The sequence below is a fragment of the Rhinolophus sinicus genome, chromosome 2 (assembly GCF_057876585.1).
Source record: "Rhinolophus sinicus isolate RSI-liver-muscle chromosome 2, RSI-T2T, whole genome shotgun sequence".
Taxonomy (NCBI): Eukaryota; Metazoa; Chordata; class Mammalia; order Chiroptera; family Rhinolophidae; genus Rhinolophus; species Rhinolophus sinicus.
The window spans coordinates 66,167,236-66,192,088 of NC_142502.1; the positions used below are offsets into that span (position 1 = coordinate 66,167,236).

A 24,853-nucleotide genomic window follows, 5' to 3' on the forward strand; every position below is an offset into this window, starting at 1 on the left:
TAAGCATTATATCTGATGCCAATTTTTAGTATCCTCCAGTGTCACATACAAAAGTTTTCTTAATTTGACTCACCATTCAATGTGCACATATATAACTATATACAAGTTTTTAAGAAAAAAATATTTTGAATTAGAGAATCATTGTGCATTATAACACACAAAAGAACCAAAACATTTGGTATTATTGGAAGGAGATGGCAGCAAGACAATATTATGCTGTTTGCTGTTATTTTTTTAAGTTAATCATTTGAAAGAAAAAAACTAGACTCCAGTAATAATTCTCCCCCAGTATAGAAATTAAAATGTAAACTGAGTTGAGCTTCACATGAGAAAACTGCCAAAATCTGTTTAGAATTGTACAGTATGACAAATGGAGAGATAGTCTGTGGCTATCTGTATTTTAAGAAGCTTTAAATTTTCATATTTAATATGATTATGAATAAATATATTACACTAGTCAAAATTGTGTATATTGTGTTGTTTTTGACTTTCCTCATTCTTAAAATAAAACAAAATACATGAAGCTAGAACTTAAATACAAAGATTATAGACGTGAAAGAATTCAGAATGTAAATCACAAATTCATTTTCATGTTGAAATAAAAATCAAGGCTAAATAATAGTTCATTAAAATTTGAATTTTTTATTTCTGTGGATTGTTACATGCTGTACTTAATTTTAGTAAATTTCATTGAATTTCCAAAGGATTTTGTTGAATGGCATTGGTCAGTTCTTGATACGCAGTAGGGTGGAAGTATTCATGGTTGGATGATTGAAAACTGGCACTCATTTGTCCCTGATAAGGTTTTGGAAATTCATAGATTATGACAAAGTTTATAAAATACCAAAGAAGTTCATTACTTTAATCTTGCAAGAAATTTAACAGCACTTTCTTTGTCCAAATTGAGAGTAAGTAAATGCTTAGGAACACAGATTTTATGCATTGCATTTTGTTGCCTAATTGGTCAAGTTCCCATCCAAATGACCAGGCTTCAGTTTTCAAATTCAATTAGAGAGGCTTGAACTAGCAATAAACAATATAGTCCAATAATTAAGGTTGACCAGTTCATTATTTTAAATTTAATATTTTCTTGTTGGAGCAAGTCTTAATTGTATTAATAGGATTAAAGCTACTGGCAATCAAAGATATCACTGGTTTATCTGTGGCTAATAGGAAGCCACATAATAGTGGTTCTGTTGTAATACGAAGAGTAAATAAGTCATTTAGCTTGACCCAAATATGACAAAAATGCTTTTCTCCCAGTGTAAATGAATGACTATAGCTCTTTAGGTCAGTAGACAGGGCCATTTTATACTTCCTTATTAACAAAGACAAAATGGGATAAATGTAACTCTTGATAAGATATTATGTGGAAAAACTTTAAAAAGTGTTTTTTATAACCTCTTTCTCAGGCTGCCTTAGGGATTGCACACCTGATTGTTATGGCCATGGAAAAAGAAGGTTTACCAAAAGAGAAAGCTGTAAAAAAGATATGGTTGGTTGACTCAAAAGGATTGATAGTTAAGGTAAGGATTTGTCATTTTAACCAGAATAAAAATCAGTATGTCATTCTGGATGCCCATCACAAACACTACTATTTCCACCTACCCTTCCCCCAACATTGTATAGAAAGAGTAGCCATTATATATAAATGACCATGTCGTACAGTAATACTGATACTCTTCTGAATAAAGAAGAAAACTGTGGCTCAGCTATAGAATCCATGTGTGATGTGAGTAGGCTCCTTACCACTGTATGGGTTGTCAGTCCACTTGAATTAGTTTAGTTTCCAATCGAGGCAATTTGATAATGATGCAGATGAAACACCTCAGTATAGCTCCTTTTTGAAAGGGCTATCTGTCAAATTGCACTCTAGCTAGAAAGAAAGGGGGAAAAAATGAAATAGCTTCTTTTACCTTTAGCTTTCTCTCCACCAAATTCTTGAGGGTTTGGATGGGAATTTCTGAGCAGGGCTTTAGTAAACGGCCTGTGTCAACATGAACTTACTTGAGGATCAGTATTAATGCTTTAATGGACATAACAGTACCAACTTCCTGGGGTTATTGTGAGAACGAAATAAGACTAGGTAAGTAGCCATGTTGCTATACAGTAGTAAGGCATTATTATTACTTCTGCTATCGGTGCACACCAGTCACTCTAACTTAAACTGCTAGAAAAAAAATACTTGTAACTCCTCTTTCCACATGAAGATGAATTTTAAAAATAACCAGTGATAAGCAGTATCTGTGGGAATTTATTATAGAAACAAATGTGAATATGTGCAAACTTTCTGGAACACTGGTTTATGTGTATCTAGACCCTTTAAAAGTTTATGCTTCTCTGAATGATGATGAATGCCAACTATAATTTAATATATATATATATATATATATATATATATATATATATAGTCATAGGATGTGGAGTACAGTCATAGGGAATAGAGTCAGTGGAATTATAACGGCTATATACAATGTCAGAGGGGTGATAGTTGGGGGAGTGAGGTTATCACTTTGTGAGGGGTGTAAATGTCTATTACATTGTTTTGTTCACCTGGAACTGATTATAAAAAGAAATATAAGCATTAAAAAAAAAAACTTTATGCTTCTGATCTAATAGTTCCCAATCTAAGAATCTATCCTATAGATATAGAGATGTCTACAGTGTTTTATATGTGAGGATGTTATCACAGCATTATTTACAATACCGATATGTTTTATCATACGTTAATTATAATAATGATATGTTATACTTACCTAAATAACATAATTGTGAAATAAATTTTGGGACAGCCATATGAGTGTAATATACAGGCTTAAAATGGTTTTCAAAGAACTATAAATAGCATCATAATATAATAATACGTGAAAAAAGGAAAACACCATCTTATACCGGTATATAACTGTTTTGTTAAAAAGTGAGTTAGATATAAAAGTCATAGAAGGAAATGTATCAAATACATATTACTTTAGAACTTTAAAAAAAATGTGGTGCCTTTCTGTATATTCCAAATTCTCCTTAGTAATTGTGTTCCTTTAAAGCCAGAAAAATGTTTGATTTTTAAAATTACTGTACATAGATTTTGCCTTAAATGAAGAAAAAGTATGTGTATAACGTTTTGTAGAAAATGTGTATCTATACAGCAGTGAAATAAGACAGAAAGCACTTTTACACCATCTTCTGAGAACCAAATATTTATCATTTTATTAACTTGCAATTTATTTTTTTACAATATGTAAAAAAACAAAGTTTCAATTTCTTGTCTTAAAAATTGCTATTGGGTGGTAAGATGGCTCAGTTGGTTAGAGTGTGAGTTCTCAACAGTAAGGTTGCCGGTTCAATTCCCACATGGGTTGGTGGGTTGTGCCCCCTGCAAGTAAAGGTTGAAAATAGCAACTGGACTTGGAGTTGAGCTGCGCCCTCCACAATTAGATTGAAGGACAACTACTTGGAGCTGATGGGCCCTGGAGAAACACACTGTTCTCCAATATTGGAAAAAAAAAATTGCTATTGCTTTGAAGAATCACTATAACTATAAAAAGTTGAATACAGTGGTCACATGACAAATACTGTGGTCATGAAATAACATTTGCTGAATGACATCGCCTATGGGTTAGGCATTGTACTAGACTCCGAGAGACAATAAGGCCATTGATCTCAGAAGACTCAGCCTACTGGGGAAAACTCAGACAAACAGGAGTTGCAATTCTATATGCAAATGTGGTAGAACTATATCCTTGATGCCAGGGATGCACAGAGATGATACTTCCAATTTGACTGAAGAGAATAATAAGAATACTGAGGGAAGTTCTGAGACAGGGTATCTTTCAGCTAAGTTTGAAAGGAAGAATTAGGAGTTTATCTGAAGTCTCATCTTAAACTTCTTATTTCCAAAACTGAGATAAAGGAGGGAGAGTGGCAAGTTCATACGACATCTTGATTGAAGCCAAATATCATATCTTTCATCTCTTTATATCTTCAAAGCGCTACATAGTGTCTTGTACATAATGGACAATAAATATTTTGTTAATAAATACATTAATGAATGGCCTTCTAAGCAGAAGAACAGTATTTACAAAAGAAAATATTTTGATATAAGACACATTTACGATTAGGTTTGACAGGAAGCAGATGACAGGTGACGAAGGTGCTTCCAAATCCTGCAAATGAACAACTCAAGAAACTTATGCAGAGGAGGGCTGCCTCTTGTCACTCTGATGGCATTGTGGAGGATGGATTGAAATGAAGTGAAACTGAGAAAAGGAAACTCCATTACAAAACTGTTGCAATAATACGTATAAAAATTAATTGGTTCCTGAAATAAAACAATGACTATGGGGGTGAGTGAAAGAAGTTTGATTCAGTAGATATTTAGGATATAGGATTATTAGCATACGTAGTAACTGATTTAATATGAAGGGAGGAGGAGTAGGATCGAGTAGAGGAAGGAATCTAGCAGGACTCTCCTTGAGTGTTTGGATAATTGATGTGTCCATTAATGCAGAAAAGGAATACAGAATAGATCAGTTTAAGGTAAAGACAATGACATGAATTTGGACATAGCAAGTTGAAGGTGTCGGTGGAGAACTCAGATGGAGCTGTTCCGTTGGCATTGGAGATATGAGACTGAGGCTTGGGTTCTGGGCTCCTGGAGACAGAGAATTGGGGGTCATCAGCATATAAATAGTTGGAGCCATGGAAAAAGCTATGCAAATCATGCTGTGCTTAGGAATGTGATACATTCAAGAATTCAAAAAGAAAGTCTATGATTGTGGCTTTCTTTTGTGATTTCTAGTGACTTTTTTAATGTAAAATCTTCATTAAAATAGCATAGATTTTAGCATCTCAAATAATTTTAACATAGACTTACTGAACTGAGATTTCGAATTCCATGGATTGTAATACTTGCAATAACTGTGGAATTGCTGCCTAGACCTATCAGTCACTCTTACTTCATGTCTTTTACTTGCCAAAATAAAGAACTGCACATATTCTGCTTGCCAAGGTAAATTAAGTTACATTTTGAAGGTTGTTATGTATTTAATAGCTTGTGCACTATTTAATATGAAAAAACATATGAAGCTTCAATTAACTACTTTTTCTTTCATGTTTTTAAAGTTAAAATTATTATGTTGATTTTTGTTGCGGAACTAATAAATCTTAGAATAACCAGAAAATTGGTCTAATCCTCCTTTCAAATTTACATGATTTTTGTGTTTGTTATGCATTATCCTTAGTACTTTTACAACCTCTCCTGAGAACCAATAATAATTTTATTAATTTTATTAACTTGCAATGTAATTGTTTATAATATGTAAAAAATATCATAAAGTTTTAAATAAAAATTTTTATTAGTCAAACTCCTTCACTCTTTAACGACATAAAACCAAAAACTAAAAAGTTAAGTGTAAGGTTAGCTCATTTATGGAGTTATATCATCATCAGACTAGATAAGTATTATTCTAACATGTTTTCTGTTTTTAGTTTTCATATTCAACATCACATCTATAGCATTTTGCATCATTTACCTCATTCATATGTATGGTGGAATGAGTTATGCTATAAATATCAATATTTTAAATAATTCATCAATATCAGTAAGGTTGATTGAAATTGATTATTTGGTCTATGATAATACTTAGATATCTTAGTTTAGCATTTTATAGCAAGAAAAATTGACATCTGTTTAGCCAACTAATATTAATACATTTTAATGTAAACAAGCTGATATTTTGTTTAAAAGAAATCCTTCCAAAATAAAAATTAGAGGGAGAATAAATGCAGTAAAAAGGGATAAAAAAGGAACATTGCCAGCATGACTAGTATTTGTATTTCACAATGATTATTTGGAGCATTTCCAGAGAGGATAAGAAGCCACAAAACAAACCAATCCAGACTTAATGTATTCCTAAGTAAATACATTCTTGCATTTACTAATAAACCAAATCAATGCTAAGACAGAAAACTCAAAATAAAAAGTAGGGTATTAATAGATATGAAGGATTGACTTCATCTAACCCAGAATAAGACTATAGAATTTTGTTTTTAGTTTTATTTTGTTCTGTTTTAAATAATTGTTTTAAATTATTTTATTTTATTTTGCTTTATAGTTAAATGGTTCCTGTGGAAAGAGATAGTGTGTAAAGGTATTTTATACAGTTTTAACAGTACAGTTATTTCCTTCCTGAGAGCTTAATCTTTAAGTCTAGGACTTGAAACTCCACATTGTATAGAAAAAGTTTTCCTTTCCTCTGGGATATTATCAGAGTTTCAGCCAGTGATGCTATCATCACCTTGAGTGATGGTTAATACATTTCATACACTGTGGTTTAAAAAAATTTTTAACTCCTAAGAGATTTTGAAGCTTGGTGAAAAGTATCTGGCTTGATTGACTTTTTTTCTCCCTCTTTCCCATTTCATATGGAGTATGATCAATGTATATGTATGTATTAAAAAGAGCAGAGACAAAAGATTATGTACACGAATCTTTTAGACAGAAAATTTTGGATATTGATTTTTACCAATACGAAATTAAATATTGATGGAGTTAACACCTATTGTCTTAAACTAGGACCGTTCTGCACCCCCTGTGCTCTAACATGGAAAATACTTTTGTCATATCATTTATCTTCTTTTAATCTGTACTGAGATGTTGAAACACAGCTCTGAGCCCTTTAACAAGTGTATACACCTGCACTGCAAGTATTGTAGTGAAATGTTACTGACAGTGCACTAGGAAGGCCCTGTCTACAGATCCAAAGACGGGCTAGATCCAATTCTGATAAACTAATGATATGACAACAAAAGCAGTTCAGTAAAATGGGGACAGCTGTCCCAGCAGGCATGAATTCAAGGTAGGCATTTATGGAAGAGTTCTTCTAGTGCATGTGTGTAGGAAGGAATACATATTTATCAGTGGCAATCTGTCCTTAATTTTTTTATACCTGTTCTGGGTCATGGAATGCTAACCCCAAATCTTGACAATCTTTGCCACCTATTCTCCCCTACCCCAGCAGTTGTTTTTTTAAAAAGTTTTTATTTAAAACTTTGTGATATATTTTACATATTATAAACAATTACATTGCATATGTGCTTTTGAAAAAGGTAGTAATTCATTATGGTTGTACCTTCTATCCTGTACTAAGAATCAGCACAATATAAAGGGGAGAAGGGATTAATGAAATAATAACATTCAAAAAAAATTCCCAGCTATCTATAATACATTTGGTGTAATTAGAGTCTCGTAAAAAAAGAAACATTATGGAATTTCTGAAATACGAAGTGCCCACAATCACTTTGCTAAAAGCGAAAAGCATTTCAGCAAGGGATCCCGGAAAGGGAGAATGAAAGGAAAAGAAACCTTCTATGTCCATACCCGACTGAATCGATTGGCATAAAGAATATAGATTCCAAATTAGACTTTGAAAAAAGGAGAAAAATGAGCGATTGGTACATAAAACAGAAGTCCAAAGGTAAAGACAGTTGCCTTAGAGAGAAGATCACATTCCAGTCGTTTTTTACTGGAAACCAGATCATCACATCAACTTTGAAAATGGTATAGAAAATGCTTAGGAGACCTTTATTTTGTCTTTTGATTCTTCTGTTTGGGGCAACTAAAGCCCTTCTGTAATTGTAGTATTACCATTTCATGATTCCTGGCCTTCTTTCTGTATCCTCTCAGTGTTCCTAAGTAACCACCAAGAATCAAGCCTTTAGGGGTGAGGCTGTGGGTAATTTATGTTTTTTACTAGATGAATGTCTTCTGGCTAAGTTCTGGCTTCAGTGGGTAGGAGCTGCCAGTGCTGTTACTATAGCTGAGAAAGTAATATGTTCTTGATAAAAGTATATATCCTTTCCTTCCAGACAGTGTTTATCTATCTTCTTTATGATTTTCTTCTCATTCCAGGAAACTATGGGGGTTCAACCCACATTAAATATTTTTTATTATATCTCAGGTTGTCAGCCAAAACAGCAGTACTAGAAATCTGTGATTGTTAATTTACATCAGGGGTGTCCAAACTGCGGCCCGCGATCTATTTTTTATTGGCCCGCAGCAAATTCCAAAAACACATTTAGTTTACTTAAATAAACCAGGTGAGGCAATAAGTACTTCACCTCGAGTGAGTGGCCTGGCTGTTTGTGTATTTTACCGAATATGGCCCTTGGTGAAAAACGTTGAAAAAAGTTTGGACACCCCTGATTTACATTATTCTGTAGCATTTTTTTGTTTAGAAGTCATGATTTTATACTTTTTAAAAAACATACCATGTATTATTTTAAAGTGTATCTGGTAGGTATCTGATAATTCCTTTAGGGCAGTGATTCTCAAAACTGGCTAATTGTTCTACTCACCTGGGAAGTTTAAAGAGAAACAGTTTCCAGGGCCTCATCCTGGAATTGAATTAGAATACCTGGAAGCAGGGCTCAAGAATCTATTTTTCCTCAGGCGAGGGTGATGCTCAGTCAGGTTTGGAAAGCACTGATCTGGCTCATTTTCATCACCAATCCAAACCATTTTCTAGATGGAGAAACCAACATCCATCCAAGTATCACAGAAATTGCCCAAGATCTTGAGTGAATGGAGAGCTATCCTGAGCCTTCGTCTGATGTTCTATGTCCAACATTTGTAGATGTCATATGTTTCTAACTAGGGAGCTTTTCTGTACTTTTCTGAACATCACTAAATGTTTTCAGAAGTAACATAAATTTATTTGCTGTTAACTATTAGAATGCATTCTGCTGCTACTTTTTAATTCATGTTCCTAGCTAATAAAACTTATCACAAACCTAATGATATATTGACAACAATCAACAGTTATAAGGACAACATTGTAAAATACATTTGCCCCTTGAAAAACTTGGGGATGAGGGGCACCTAACCATGCTCCATCAAAAATCCACGTGTAGCTGTGTCTCCCTCCCAAATTAGTTGTCCCTTAATATCCATGGGGATTAGTGTCAGGAACACTGTGGATACCAAAATACACAAAGCTGAAGTCCCCTATATAAAATAGCCATAGAACAAAGAATGCAGTCAGCCCTTCATATTCGTGGACTCCCAACCAGGGATTGAATACAGTACAGGTATTTATTAAAAAACAAACAAACAAAAAACCATGTATAAGTGGAACCCGCTCAATCCACACCCATGTTGTTCCCGGGTAAACTGGTACGTGTAGAATTCTCAAAATTCGCTGTTTTGGATAACCTGGGACACTACTCAGGAAAATATTTTCAATCATTGAATTCAGAAAATGGGGATTATGTCTCTCTCCCTTTCAGATTGTTCAACATCTTTAAATTCATTTCATGTCATGAATTTGTAGGTCCAAATTCAATAAAAACAGACAACCTTCTTCTCTTATTGGCATGCTCCTTGTAGCAGCAGTACAATTCATGTTGTACCTGGTGGCATTTGGTTATTTCAGCTGCTAATAGAATCATTTCTAAGACTTTTATGCTAGTTTTATTTTCTCATGGAGAGGCCACTTCTTGGTTTGGTGATCTAATGAAAATGAATAGTTTACATTTGTAGGACGATCATATGCAAATTTATTTTGAACTATGTACCAGAAGCAGTTTGGATATACTCTTTTCATTGTCATGTGGTTTTTCAGTAGTCAAATAGTCAAGAACAGGGAACATCCAGATGCTTTCAGCAAGCCTTTCATGTAAGCTCCTAATTCTTCTATTTTATGCTGTGGGCCATGCTATTTTACCGTGGATTGTGTGGAATCTTATTGTTTGGTGAGCCCAAGCATTTTTGAAAATACACAAATTAGTGGCACATTTTCCTCTTTAAACTAACTTTAGCATTTCCTATTCCTAGTCTGTTAATATTCTTGAAAATCTTATAAATGTTCTTTTCTCTCACAATCCTTTCAGTGGGGTTTCTGCTTTCTATTTCAAAGTAAACCACTGGTAAAGGTTAATTAGAATATTTTACTGTTATTAAAGAAGAAACATGATACTAGAATGCATTAACACAACCTTAAAAGCAAGATCTAGATAGTATGGTAATTCCTTGACCATATTCAACATTGGTTATTCCTTAGATGGAGTTTAATTTTCAGTTCTGTGGTATTTAAAGGGTGACAGGAGACTCTGAGAGTTCAGAGTCAAGCCCCCTCATTGATTATTGGGAAGAAAGATGGGTTCAAGTAGAACAGATTAAAAGCATTGGGGTTCCTCATTTGGGAAAGGAGACAGTATGATGCAATATCTATTTTCAGATATACAGAAGATTATACAACTTTGTCAGTCATACAAAGTTGAATAAAAAAGTAATTGTATTAAATTACAGTAAGCAAGTTTGGTTGAAAATTTAAAAAATAATTTTAAATATAGAAAAATGCTAGAATTTACTACACATCTTTGAAAATTGTATAGACACCTTTACTTGGTTTTAATAGTTTGGTCATTGGCCTTCCCGGAAGATAAGGACTTGTTATGGCAAAGTCTCCTCCTGATTGTGTCTGTGCTATTTTAAGATACCTAAAAGAAGAGTCTTCTAGCCAAAATATATATTTTATTTAGATTGTAGGTTAAACTGTTGTACAAGGAGACCCCAAAATATGGTGACTTAAACAAGATAAATTTATTCCTTTGTCATCTAACGTTGTAGAGGTAGGCAGACCTAAGACCAGCACACATCTCCGGGTGCAAAATTCTCACTATCTCCCAGCAGCTAAGGAGAGAGGGGGGGATGGGTTGGGGGAGGGTGCCTCCTTTGTTTCTAAAGATAAAACCCAGAAGTTGCATAAAACCCAGAAGCCCATCTTTTTGGCCATTAGGTAATCTGAGTTGCATCACACTCTAGGCTGTAAAGAGGCTAAGAAATATAGTTTCCACCTGGGTAGTGATGTGGTTGGCTAAAAATGAGAAAACTTATTATTAAAAAGGAGAGAAAAAGGAAAAAAAATAAAAAAGAGAGAATGTACATGTAAAAATTTTTTAAGAGAGTAGATCTATGTTAAGTGTTTTTATCATTTTTTGGAAAAAGAGAGAATATTGATAGATAATTAGAATTCTCTGCCATAGCATAAAAAAGTTTTCACTATTTGGACATAAAAGTAATGTGACATTTTCAGACTATACTGAATTTATTGAATTGCATTTGCATAATATTTACACTTTATCAGATGGAAAAACAAAAAGACCAATAGGCAAACAAACCCTGCGATATATTCAATCTTCCCTAAGAGATAAGCATTTTCTCAGCAGTCCTCAAGATTATATAACATTGCATTAGGATGACCCAAGCCAGTTTGGAGTAGGAGAATAATCATCCTGAGATCCTTTTTCTCTGTTAGAGAACCTAGCACACATTAGACAACTTCCCTCGTCTGTAAAAACATCCTGAAAAGAAAATCTCTAAACCTTTGAAGAAGTAAGCACCAGCCTGGACTTTGAGAAATAGTTCTTGTTAAACAAATCTGTATCAGCAAGGGAGCTGCTATTGCACCTCACTCGAGAATCAGTGTCTTGGCCATAAAAGGAAAGCAGCCCAATATGATAGCTGTCATGATCATTGCTTAGCACCTACCTGTTGGTGGTGGACTAAAGACTGCCACATATGCCTGAAAAGGAAGGAAGAGAGGGAGGGAGGGAGGGAGGGAGGGAGGGAGGGAGGGAGGGAGGGAGGGAGGGAGGGAGGGAGGGAGGGAGGAAAGAGAAAGAAACAAGCAAAGGTGAGCATCACAAGCTTTCCAGAAGAGCTATATGGCCACCACTTCATGATGCACATTTCTCCTTCAAGGTCCTCTAAAGGTACATCAGCTTGGTGAGCACTATATTTAAAGCTGAAACCCTAGCTGCAAGAGAATCTGGGGAATACAGTTTAGCTTTTTAGCCTCAAATGTACAGGAAATAATAGAAGCAATTTAGGGTCCTGTAGTGTTTGCCATGTAGGGCCTCAGGTAGATGTTAATCTGGTTCTTTGCCTTTACAACTGCAAGTGAGTGTATGCATTTCTGAAGAGTAGCTATGAAGAGTACCAAAACTATGTCATGTTTAGTTTAGAATGCGGGAAGGTGAAAGTTATTATTCTCGGGAAATATGTCTCCCTGAGCCACTAGTTTATTTAGTGCTTGTAGAAATCTCATTGTTGTGAGAATGAAAATAGTTTAGCTTATACTACTTCTAGAAATAGTTCAGAAATAATTTAGATAGTTAAATGTTGTAATTATCATATAGTTCCAAATTCTTATTTCTATCCATGACCGGACTTTCTTCTTTCTAATAATGCAAGATTATTTTATTGCCAAATAACTAAGAAGTAATAAGGGCATTGAAGTAGCAGATGGATTGCAAAAGCATTCTTTTCATCAGATCATTTCAGGGAAAAGAACCTCTTATTCCCAAAGCAACAAATAGGAACAACACTGAGTAAAAACAAATGGTGAAATATATAATCAAAATTAAAACCACCCCCTGTATCACTCAGATATTGCTGTGTTATCAAAAGCAACAAAATGTCGGTGACATATAATGATAATTATGTATTTCTCTCACACTTATGGGTCAGATGGGGTAACACTAAGGATGCTGGCTAGGTGATTTTACTTATAGGTTGGGTCCAGGTCATTTTACAAGACTGTTGTCCTCCTTGGACCAGCAAGCTAGCCAGGTTATGCACTTCTAAAGGAATGATAAAGGCACAAGAGAGCAAACAGAAACACCAGTTCCTCTTAAGGCCTGAGTTTGAAACTGGCTCACTCTCATTTCAGTTCACATTTTATTGACCAAAGCAACACACATGTTCACATCCAAAAACAAGGGGTAGGAAAGTATACTCTGCCTCTTGTGAAAGGAACTGTAAAGTTACAATGCAAAAGACATTGACCCAGGAAAGAGATGATGAGGAAGCCTAAATTAAAGTCTAAATTATCAAAATATTTTGGGGAATTCTGTGGCACTCTAAATACCTCTGTTTTCTTATTTGTGACTAATAAATTATCATTAAGCCTAGCCACTTTTTACATGCTAGGATGTATAATTAATCTTTACGATTGAGATACATCAATGAAATAAATTTCCCAGCTGTGAGGTAAGAGAGGTGAGGATGGCGTACCAGGTAGCTCTCCACGCCGCAATTTGGTGAGAATTGTAAGATTTCAGTATTGTCATAGATTTTTAATATTATTATAAAGCAGTTTTTAAAGATATTACTTCATAAATACAAAAGAACTTTGAGAATATTTAGTGTTTACTCACAACATCAGTCCAGCTTTACATCAACTATTTGTTGTTAGACCTATCACTAATTGTAAAATGGCTATGATAATAGATTTTATTGAACAATTTGGTGCTTCCTAATGAAAGTGGAAACTGAATTTATATGATTCTGTTGACTAATTTTTTTCTGTACTAAACATGGCGAACAAGAATATGGACTAAGAATATTTAACTTAATGTTACTAGAAACTAAAATGTTCTCTCCTGAAGTAAATATGAAACAGTAAGCTTCAAATATGATTCTGAGTGAATTAAATAAGATTTTAAAAAATTGAGATATAATTGACATATGGCATTATATTTGTTTCAGGTGTAGAACATAATGATTCAATCTTTGTATATATTGTGAAATGATCACCACAATAACTGTAGTTATCCATCACCACAGGTAGTTACACTTTTTTTCTTGTGATAAGAACTTTTGTTAATATTTACCCTCTTAACAACTTTCAAATGTACAATACAGTATTATTAACTATAGTTACCATGCTGTACATTATATCCCCAGGACTTATTTATTTTATAATTTGGAAGTTTATACTTTTTGACCCCCTTCACCCATTTTCCCCTCCCCCCATACCCCACCTCTGGCAAACATCAATTTGTTCTCTGTGTCTATGAGTTTGTTGTTTTTTTATATTCCACATGTAAGTGAGGTCATATGGTGTTTGTCTTTCTCGGACTTATTTCACTTAGCATAATACCCTCAAGGTCCATGCATGTTGTCACAAATGGCAAGTTTTCTTCTTTTTTATGGCTGAATAATGTTCAGTTACACATACATATATATGCATATATCTGTATCACATTTTCTTTGTCCATTCGTCCATCAGTGGACTCTTAGTTTCCTTCCATGTCTTGACTATTGTAAATAATGCTGCAATAAACGTGGGGGTGCACATGCCCTTTTTAATTAGTATTAAATAAGATTATTTTTCACAATGTCTCAGATGCAGTATATTTTGATTTGCAAGAAAGAAAAAGTGCAATAATAATCTTTTAGAACTTAGAAATGACTAATGGTGAATTCAATTTTTAGGAAGCTGTTTGCTATAATGTCATGCTCATAATAGAAAGTGGTAGTAGAGAAATAGCACTTTATAGCAAATTACAAGAAAATGCACCAAAATTACAAGTGCTGGAATTATTATTTCTTCTTCACAATAATTTGAATTACAACAACTAACATTGAGCTCTTGTTAAAAATTGGGTACAGTTCTAAGTGCTTAGGTATATTATTTAATTTAATCCACAAACAAGCTGATGAGGTTGAAATTCTTGTCCTTATTTTACAGATGAAACATTACAAAGAGGTTTGTATGTTTCAAGTTATCTGTAATTCACATATATTGCTTTTAAAAACAGAAATAAAATGACAGTAACCTTTTTAAAGTAAGACAATTGTCTATCTTTATGATTAACAATTTGCAAACAATCTGTCATATACTATTTATAAAACTTTTTTTCCAGGGCTGTCCTGTGTCTGTTATTCAAAAGACTGAGTTCCAGTACCTGCCTTGGGCAAGTTGCTTAATATCTCAGAGCCTCTGTTTCCTCATGCAAAATGACTAATTATAATTGCCCTACTTTTCAAAATTGTTGAGGAGAATAAATTAAATATGTGAAAACCACTTAATAAGTCATAAAGTACCATTTAAAGTTAGGCAGGGATTTATTATATAATCAAAATCTTAAAAATTTGCAATTAGAATATTATAATTAGATGTTTCCTAGATAACACATGGCACATTCATAATCAAAACACCCCAAAAAACTTTAATAAAAAAAAGAAAAAGAAAAATATATAAAGCTAATACTTATTTAGAAAAATCAAACTATAATATAAATATGGCATCAAGTTCCATTCTTAGTTAATGGTGCATAAATTGACAGTGCTGCTGCTGAAGCCAACTCTACATTCTAAGACACTGTTATAGTAACACAAATAATGTTTAGTAAACAATACCTTTACTTACATGACATTTTGTATTACCATTTGTTAATGACAGTTTCTCAGAAAGATATGTAGAATTAGGATTTTTAATATTAAATAATAGTCAAGTAAAGAATTAATTTTATTCACTGTTATCTCTCCATTGTCTAGAACATTGTCTAAGGCATAAATATTTGTCAAAAGAATGAATGAAATTATACTCTGATAACTGGAGAAAGACTTTAAGAACAGCTGTAACACCAAACTGTTAAACATAAATACTGGTAATATGGGTAATATTTTGAAATTTCTTTGACTCACATATGTCTGGCTGATTTGTCATTTCTTCTTCTTTGCTTTACCTAGGGACGTGCTGCTTTAACAAAAGAGAAAGTGGAATTTGCCCATGAACATGAAGAAATGAAGAACCTAAAAGACATTGTTCGAGAAATAAAACCAACAGCTCTCATAGGTAAACTTCTCCATCCCATAAACCCTTCTGACCCCACTTTTGCCTGATTTGTTTTCTTACTCCTGATTTTTGAGGCATAATCTAGCTTTTCTGAAATTCTAACCTTTGGAACTAACAAACAAAATTGCTCATTCACTGAAGCAACAGTACCCCATAGACACCTAGATTTGTAAATTCATGGTGTCTTAGTCTTACTGATCCTAGCTGAACTGTGTGGCCCCCTCTGCTAACTCTGTCAACCTGTTTATTAATATCCTGCATATTCAGTAGTTTTCCAGGCTTGATTGCTCCAAATAGATAGTGGTTCTCAAATAGGTGAGATTTTGCACCCAAGGAAATATTTGGCAATGCCTGGAGACATTTTTGGTTGTCACAACTGAGGGGAGAGGGGGAGGTTAGGGTACTGACATCTCGTGAGTAGAGACGAGGGATGCTGCTCAACATCCTACAATGCACAGGAAAGCCCCCACATCAAGGAATTATCCAACCCAAAATGTTAATAGTGCCCAGGTTGAGAAGCACTGCACTAGACTCTCCTTGAAGACAGGGACCATGTTTCACACATCTTTATATTGCTCATAGCACTTAACACAGTAGCTTACACATTGCATGTGCACAGAAAAATGTTTGTTATGGTCAAGTTTAGTGTGGCTGTAAAAACTCAAAGTAAGTACTGAAACTTTATCTCTTATTTTTTGTGGACATAATGTCAGCCCTTCCATTGTATTATACTCCATTTCTAGAAGCTCCTGTGAAACAGATGACAATATTAAGAATAATGACAACCATAATAAAACACAAATACTTACTCCATGACAGGAACTGTAGTAGCCTTTATTGTCTTTTTATAAAATATGTTCTATCAGGAATCTTGCATTTTTTTCATTTCCATTATACAAATTGCTTTATTCTTCTGTTAAAATTCTTTCAATGTGTCATACTTCAATTTTACATTGAATTGGATGATTGTCTTAAATGTAAGCAGTGGTTTATAAAACATAGTTATAGCCTTAGAGAATGAAATATCCTCAGAATTTTTTATAGAGAGATAATATGTATTGGACACATTTTAATTTCCTGTTATAAATGCCTGTAATCAAAATGCCTAGTGATTGGTCAACAACTCAATGTAGTATGAGTCAAAAGTTAAATCTGTGATTTTTTTTTAATAGATACTTGTAGATATGTAGCCCTAAAGATTGTTGGCATTAACAAACTTACCTTTTTTCTCACTTTAATATAAATATTCTGTATTTTGTCCAGAGTCTATTAGAAAATGACCTGGCATCTCATTGTTTTGGGGGCATGGGTTTCTTGAATTAATTAAGCAATGATAGTCCTACTCACTGTTTCTCATTTCTGCATTAGGAGTTGCTGCAATTGGTGGTGCATTCTCAGAACAAATTCTCAAAGATATGGCCGCCTTCAATGAACGGCCGATTATTTTTGCTTTGAGTAATCCAACCAGCAAAGCAGAATGTACTGCAGAGCAATGCTATAAACTAACTGAGGTAAAGCAAAATATAACTGATATTTTAATAATAGAATTTTGATTTAATATAGGGAAGCCTATGATATCGAAGGTGCTTACCAAACTTAACTTTTAAAAATTATACAACCGAGATTGAGAGAAAAATGAACAGTCAGAAGAGATAAGAACTATTTCCTATTATAGAATGTTGTTGTAAAAATCCTCTTTTTCAGTAAAACAAAATAAACTCTGTAATGTTTTATTGATAATTTTCCTTATGTGATTTGGAATTATCTAAGACTTAAACATAAAAATTACAAAAGAGAAAGCTTGATTCTAGATGCTTATTAAAATAACTTTTAACTAGCTAGTCCCAAACATTGAAGCATACAGTATAAAAACCACAATCTTATTTTTGCTTTGCTAAATCCTGGGTTTGGATTTTGACGCCATGGGTGGAGCATTTGGGCAGCCATTTTGACATCCAGCCAGGATGGGATAGGAGTCCTCAAAGTTTCAATACTTTACTGTTTCCAAAAAATAACTTATTTATACCGTGTTTCCCAGAAAATAAGACCTAGCCAGACCATCAGCTCTAATAAGTCTTTTGGAGCAAAAATTAATATAATATAATTTTCCATATCTTATATTAAAATAAGACCAGGTCTTATATTATATAATTATATATTATAAGACTGGGTATAATATAATATAATATAATATAATATAATATAATATAATATAATATAATATAATATAATATAATATAATACCAGGTATAATATAATATAATATAATATAATATAATACTGGGCCTTATATTAATTTTTGCTCCAACGGACGCATTAGAGCTGATGGTCTGGCTAGGTCTTATTTTTGGGGAAACACGGTACTATGTTTGTATTAATATGTATTTGACTGATATGTTGACAAGAGCTTTTATTCCCTTCAAAGACTTGAAAATGTCATTACAACAAAATAGGGGTTGAGTCATATATACCTAATACTTATTTTGGAAATAAATCCAAAATAAACTAGAAAAGGTAAACATGACACAAAGTTATGTTACTGCACAAATCAGAACTTTATGGCTACACTTCTTTAATATTATACACTTATTATATGCTCATTACTAGAATTAATGAAATTTTGGCGAGGAACTACTCCATTGTTCATCTCTATTATTTGGGATGGCATCAATGTCCTCAATAATTTAAATTTTTATCTTATCTCTAGATTGGGGAATTTTCCTCATCAGTAGTCCTTAAATCCTTAAAGGAGGAAAAAAACCCTCTGAGTCATAATAAAATTTTAGCATGGTACGTTGAATGTAGTAGGCACATAATAAATAAATGTTGAAGTGATTGTTTTGCTTTGCTATATCTCAGTAGGCCTCAAGAGTTTATGGACTCATTTGTAAAAGACATAAACAAAATAAGCTAAATTTATATCTTTGTAATTTTAAGTTTGAATGCATCTGATATAAATAGCCTAAACTTTTTCTTGTGATCTTGCCTAATGTTCTGTGTTGTTATACATCAAATTGTAAGTCATTTTGAGGCTGAAAATGTAAACACTATTTCAGCCAAAAGATTACAGAACAGGAAAAGATCTACCTGTTGATGTGAGTCTCCATTGATGTAGGCACAAGGGAAAAGTCATGAGGAAAGGTTAAAAATACAAAAGAACACTGAACCACAAAAAAGTATAATTATGCCAAAGATGGTATAGAGAGATTTCCTTCTCCATATTGACAATTCATATATATGAGAGTATTTAATGCCATTCCTCCAAAAATATGATGATTATAGAATGATGGGCAGGAGTGGGAGTGAAGGAGAGGAGGGAGATAAACAAGCGTAAATACGATGTTGCAGGTCTCTTTCTCAAAGATAAATGATCAAACTATATATATGTATATATAATATATATCAAATAATAATTTAGTTACATTAGAAAGTTGCTTGTAATAAAACATTTCATCTGCTAAACAAAGCTGAAGGTATCAGACTTGTCTGAAAATAAAACCTAATTTTGTGTAAAACGTGTCTTATAGACACTTAGAAGAGAATTTTAATGTTCTTTCTCACCTATTTTTACCTTTTTTATATCCTGAATAAGGTTGAATCATATTATACAACTTTACCTTTATACAAAAGGTATACTATATTTGTTAGAAATGAATAAGTTAATATTATTAATATCATAATGGATTTACTCTAGATGTAAGAGGGATGAAAGTTATAACACAGACTATCACCATTTAAACTATTCTTTGGGGATTTGGTGCCTTAGACTTTCAAATGCATTTCTTAGACTGCGATGTCGTATTTGTTGAGGGTTTCCTATTCCTATTTTAGAAGGAATGCTGTCCACTCTATCTCCACCTTCACCCTCACCCTCACAGATCACACAGATGCTTCCCTTTTGATCAGCAGTATGGAATCTAACAGGCCCCAGTTAGTGCCATCTTACGGCATGTCATAAGCGAGATTCCTCAAAAACATTATGACAAAATATTAAGACTAGGAAAAAAATAAAGACAGTTTTTGAAAATTATTGAAAATTTAATCTTATTTGCTAATCCCACTTGTTCTAATAAGTTTGTTTCCTATATGATTTTCCATATAATTATTTGCAATATAGAAATGTATAAATTTTTTCCCAGTGATTATGTTGAAATGTGTTGATCCCTAAACTGTAACCTAAAATGTCATTCTTTCCAATACTCTAATCTATCGTTTTTATTTTCAGAAGTCTATAATTGGAAGCCTATATGGAAATGGTTGATAGGCCTATAGGTTGGGCGGCTGCAGAGAATAGAGAGGTGGTCTTGGTGTATCCCGTGCTTTGTACACTCCTCGTAGAGAGGAAGACAGAGAACAGTCATAATCACCCATTGCAGAGCTTATTATATTATATACTGCCAGCAACATATTATAAAAGCTTGCCCGGACTTAGTAGGGAGTTAATAAAAAATTAGAGTTCTTCCTAAATACTCACATGGGGTAGTTCTGTTACAATACATTTGTTATAAGGTATCTTGCTTCTTTTTAAAACTGTGTGTCTGTGTTGTAGGGGCGTGCAGTTTTTGCCAGTGGCAGTCCTTTTGATCCAGTCACTCTTCCCAATGGACGGACCCTGTATCCTGGCCAAGGCAACAATTCCTATGTGTTTCCTGGAGTTGCTCTTGGTGTTGTGGCGTGTGGGCTGAGGCACATCACAGATAAGACTTTTCTCACTACTGCTGAGGTATCATAAAATAAGTTCGCCAGGGCTATAAAAGACCAAATTATCTCAGTGTAGGTTGTCGAATGTTTTATGTATCTATTAGATTGGTGCAAAAGTAATTGAGGTTTTTTGCAATTTTTTAATCCACAATTACTTTTGTACCAACCTAACAGCATCCTAGCTCACTTCCAAGGTGAGGTATAGCTGAAGAAGAGAAAATATTTCCCAGTGGAGAGTAAGGGGTGAGTAGCAGGTCTGTATTGAGTCACTAGTTAAAGATTGTTCTTCAGTAGCCAGCAAAGGAATTGGATTCTGATTTTTTAAGAAGAACCCTTTTTTTATTTTCACACTTCCAATCAAATTATGTGACAGTAACGAGACAATTAAAAATTTTGTTTCCAGTTCATAGGTTAAGTGGTAAACATTATATTTCTCCTTGAAGAACTTTTCTAAATAATGGCATATTGAAGATTTAAAATGAAAGCCTGATTTAGCATAGTGAAGAACTGTTTATCATTTTCAGTTCAGTGTAGAAAACATAAAATACTCTAGTATTTTAAGCAGAAAGGAAATTAAAACAGAGAATTAGGTGTTTACAAGGTCATTAAGAGGACTTTGGGTTCTTAGTGTGGGCCTTTGGGAAAGATTCTCAGAACATCACATGACAGACCCATTAAGGAGACTCTGCTCAGCTACTGTTCTGACTATGGAAGATCTGAAATTTTACACTATTTGCAAGCTCACAAGTTAGCCTGCCACAGTTCCATAAATGCTGGCAAGAGACACAAACTCTCAGAGACAAAGGACTTCATTACTTACGGCACAAGAGGTAACATGAACTTCAGGTTCCCATCATTTCCCCTTGCTCCCCAAGTCTCAGGGGGATGGCACATGACTGGACATGCATTTGTAAAATCATGAGCTTTTAATAATCAGGATATTCATCTGGTTGATATCACCTTTGAAATTGATGCAATTCATGAATGAGAAATCTGAGTGAATTTCGTCTCTTAAAATTAAACCACTATTACAACATTATAATTGAACTGAACCAAATAATGGTTTAGTAATATTTAAATATTTCATAATGCAAACATGCTATTCTTTCTATTGTGAGGAGGAAGTGGACAAAGATTCCGGTGTTATTGATGTGATCTAAAGGAGTATATATAGTCCCAGTGCTTAGTATTTGGCATCAGTCTGTGTGAACAGATGTCGTGTTCTGCTCCTTTCTTTTTTGTCACTGCATTAAAAACATGATGTCACTGCATTAAAAACTCTGATGTCTCAGAGTTTCTTTAACTCAAAAAATGTTTCTAAGTATATGTAGATGTCTAATTACTAAAAGAGCTTTTCACAGGTGTTACATTAAGGAAAATGTTACCATTTTATAGCGGACATATATCTTTTATTGCAGACATATGATAAGAAAAAATGATCTTTTACTCACAGTAGCCAGTGTTTTCTTTCCTAAATAACTCCAGCACCCTCTAGTGACAAATTTCAAAAAAAAAAAAAAAAATTCTTTCCATTTACTCTCCAGGAAAAGTAATACCAAAAAACTTTAAGAAAGAATAAGTATAACATATTAATGTCAGTAGTGTTAGTCTTGTCATAGGTAGTTATCTCTCCGGCTAAATTTTTGGCTTTTCCACTGGTTTTTCTCTTAGGCTTCAATACAATATTCCTGTTTTTCTTACCACTTTATTGTTTTCATTGTCTCATTTTCATGTCCCTTTTAATTATGAGCTTTTTTCTAGCATTCATGTTTGTTTGTTTTCTTCCTTTTTTTTCTTTTTCCTTTTCTTTCAGAGATCTCATCTATTCTCTTGTTTCCATTGTCTTATTTCTAAAAATGGCCAAATCTTTGTACCTCTGTTATCATCTTTACCATATCTCATTACCTAATGGATATTTCCACAGAAATGCCCTGATCTTTCCTTAAACACAAGATATATAAAACCATACTTTTCATCTTCTCTCACCCTCAATGTTTGCATTTCTGTTAGTGACACCCCCTTTCTAAACCTGCACCGAAGCTTAGAAGATGGACGTTCTTTTCATTCTTACCCATCCGAAAGCCTTCAAACTCACCATGCATACATACACATATGTAAGTGCTCTCTCTGTTATTTTGCTTGGAAAACTCTGAAAACTGTTACCCACCTCTCTAAGCTCAGGTCATTGCTTAAGTCCCACTTTGTCCTTGAATCCTTTTGTGATTACTCTGGCTCATCTTGATCTTTCTCCTTAGCCATGGCTGTCTTCATCAAACACATCGACATTCAATTTCATTCCTAGTTTATTATGCTCTTCATGTTTTAAACAATTAAGTGGTGCCTTATAATTAAATTGTAATTAATGTTTTTTTTAAAAACAGAGTCTTCCATATACTTCTTTCACAATTCCAGTTGCACCTAGCATAATGCTAAAGCGCACAGCAGGAAAGTAGTAAATGCTTATTGAATTGACTTAAATAGAAGTAATCATATATCTTAGAAAGAAGAATAAATACCATACCACAGACATTCACTGCTGGAGGGCCCCAAAAACAAGAAAGTCCGTTTTGTCTAGATCACATTTTGTAGTTAACAACAAAAGTAACATGTAGGAGATCTAGGTGAATTTTTTGTTCACTCCAAATTTAATAACTGTTAGGATTATTATAAAAATATTAGTTGGCTACCTTATGGAATCAGAACTCTCATGGATTGGCACCAATCCCAAAGACTATTTCTGGACATTTTAACATATTCGTTTACTAGCTTTTTGATTTAGGGGCAAGTTATGTAACCCATCAACTTCAAATTTTTTCAGTGGTTTATCTGAGATTATATGTATATTGCTCCTATCACTTTTGGCTCTCCTGGTCCTCTGGACCGTCTTCTGGACTTCTGATGAAAGCGCCCAACGCTCCCCTGGGTCAGCCCTCCTGGCCCCGCGTGGTTGCACGGCACCTTGGGAACAGACTCCTCCCCTTTTGCCACATCTGCGAGGCAAACCTTAGCTTCCTATCCCTCCGCCACTCCTCCTGAGTTTCCTGGTTTGTGTCCTTTCATCTCCCTCAACCCACTGCTTCCTGATTTTTCCCAGAGATGATCACAGTAGACAATAGCATCTGGAGGAAACTTTGATTCTTGAGGTGACTGGATAACTGAAAATCCTGCTACCATAACATTTTCAAAATGGAACAGAGAGATTCTTTGAAAGCAACCTGAATGCAGTTAGAGAGAGAGAGAGATACCAATGGCATTTCAAAAGCAGCAAATAGTTTTGAGAGAATGAGCCAATACTCATCCATTTTCTGACTTTCCCCCGGTCTCTTTAAAATGATATTTGTGTTCTAGGGGAAAAAAACAATGATTTTGAATACCAGCAATGTGACAGCGGTGATAGGAGCAATATACATATAATCTCATATAAACCACTGAAAAAATTTGAAGTTGATGGGTTACATAACTTGCCTCCAAATAAAAAAGCTAATAAACTAATGTGTTGTAGAACTAGATCTGATCCCAAAAGCTATTTTACTTCTACTCTGCCATGCTGGCTGCCTATCTGTTCTTTTTAAAATGAAATAGCTAAGATTTATTGTACACTTATTTTCCCAGACAATGTGGTAAGTTCTTTACTGGCGTTTATTTCATTTAATCTTATGAATTAGGAACTGTTATTAGTCTTATATCACCAAAGAGAAAAGTAGACTTAGAAATCTGCCTTTCCCTGCCCCAACCCCTGCCTAAATATCCTTGTGCAGAGGTCCGCAGTCACCCATAGGACTTAACCCAAACTCCTTAATTTGCACTGATAGTGCTCCAATCCTTATTTTTCTACACAGATCATCTGCTCCCCTAGATCAGGACGTTTGGGCTCACCGAGTCCGGTTCCTATATCTGTGTTTGGTCTGACTCTGGCTTCTTTCTGGAGTGCCCACCCTTTTCCTGTATGGAATTGAAGTAAAGCTGGGCGTTAAACAAACAGGAAAAGGGTGGACACTATTCCTCTGGATTTCTTACCACTTATATTTCATCTTTAGACATGACTGTCTTCTGTTTTATTATTCTCGTTTTCTTCCAGCTTCTTGTTACCTCACTAAAGTATACATATCTCAAGGGCAGGAACTGCTTTTTAAATTTCTCTGTAGTGTTACGTTTTTCATATTTGATGGTGACAACAAAACAATATTTCAGAAATAATATCGCGATTAAAAAAACCTAAAAGATATTAAAGATACTGAAAAAGAAGTATTTGATTATTCAAAATATATCAAACGAAGATGGTTTTCTATTTCCTCTCTGCTTCCATATGTCTATTAAATAAAGACCCAGCTTTGCGGACTGAATTAGACGCACCCCACTGAAAGACATTAATCAAAGTCTTAGAGCTGGAGGGAACTTCAAGGTTGCTGAGTCCATCTCTCTGCCCTAGTAGGTTCAGTAAATAATTTATGACTATTTTATTTATATACATATATGCATAGTATTTTATTGTTGAACCATTTGTGAGCAAC

General features: G+C 33.9%; 1 protein-coding gene across 1 annotated transcript in view; it reads left to right on the forward strand.

Moving 5' to 3' along the window:
* Window positions 1-24,853, forward strand: part of ME1 (malic enzyme 1) — a 174,817-nt gene that overhangs the window by 143,172 nt on the left and 6,792 nt on the right. Inside the window, exons 9-12 of the mRNA XM_019729541.3 lie at window positions 1,413-1,526; window positions 15,536-15,641; window positions 17,010-17,152; window positions 20,191-20,364. Coding sequence (XP_019585100.1) covers window positions 1,413-1,526; window positions 15,536-15,641; window positions 17,010-17,152; window positions 20,191-20,364 — 537 coding nt within the window. The remainder of the gene's footprint in view (window positions 1-1,412; window positions 1,527-15,535; window positions 15,642-17,009; window positions 17,153-20,190; window positions 20,365-24,853) is intronic.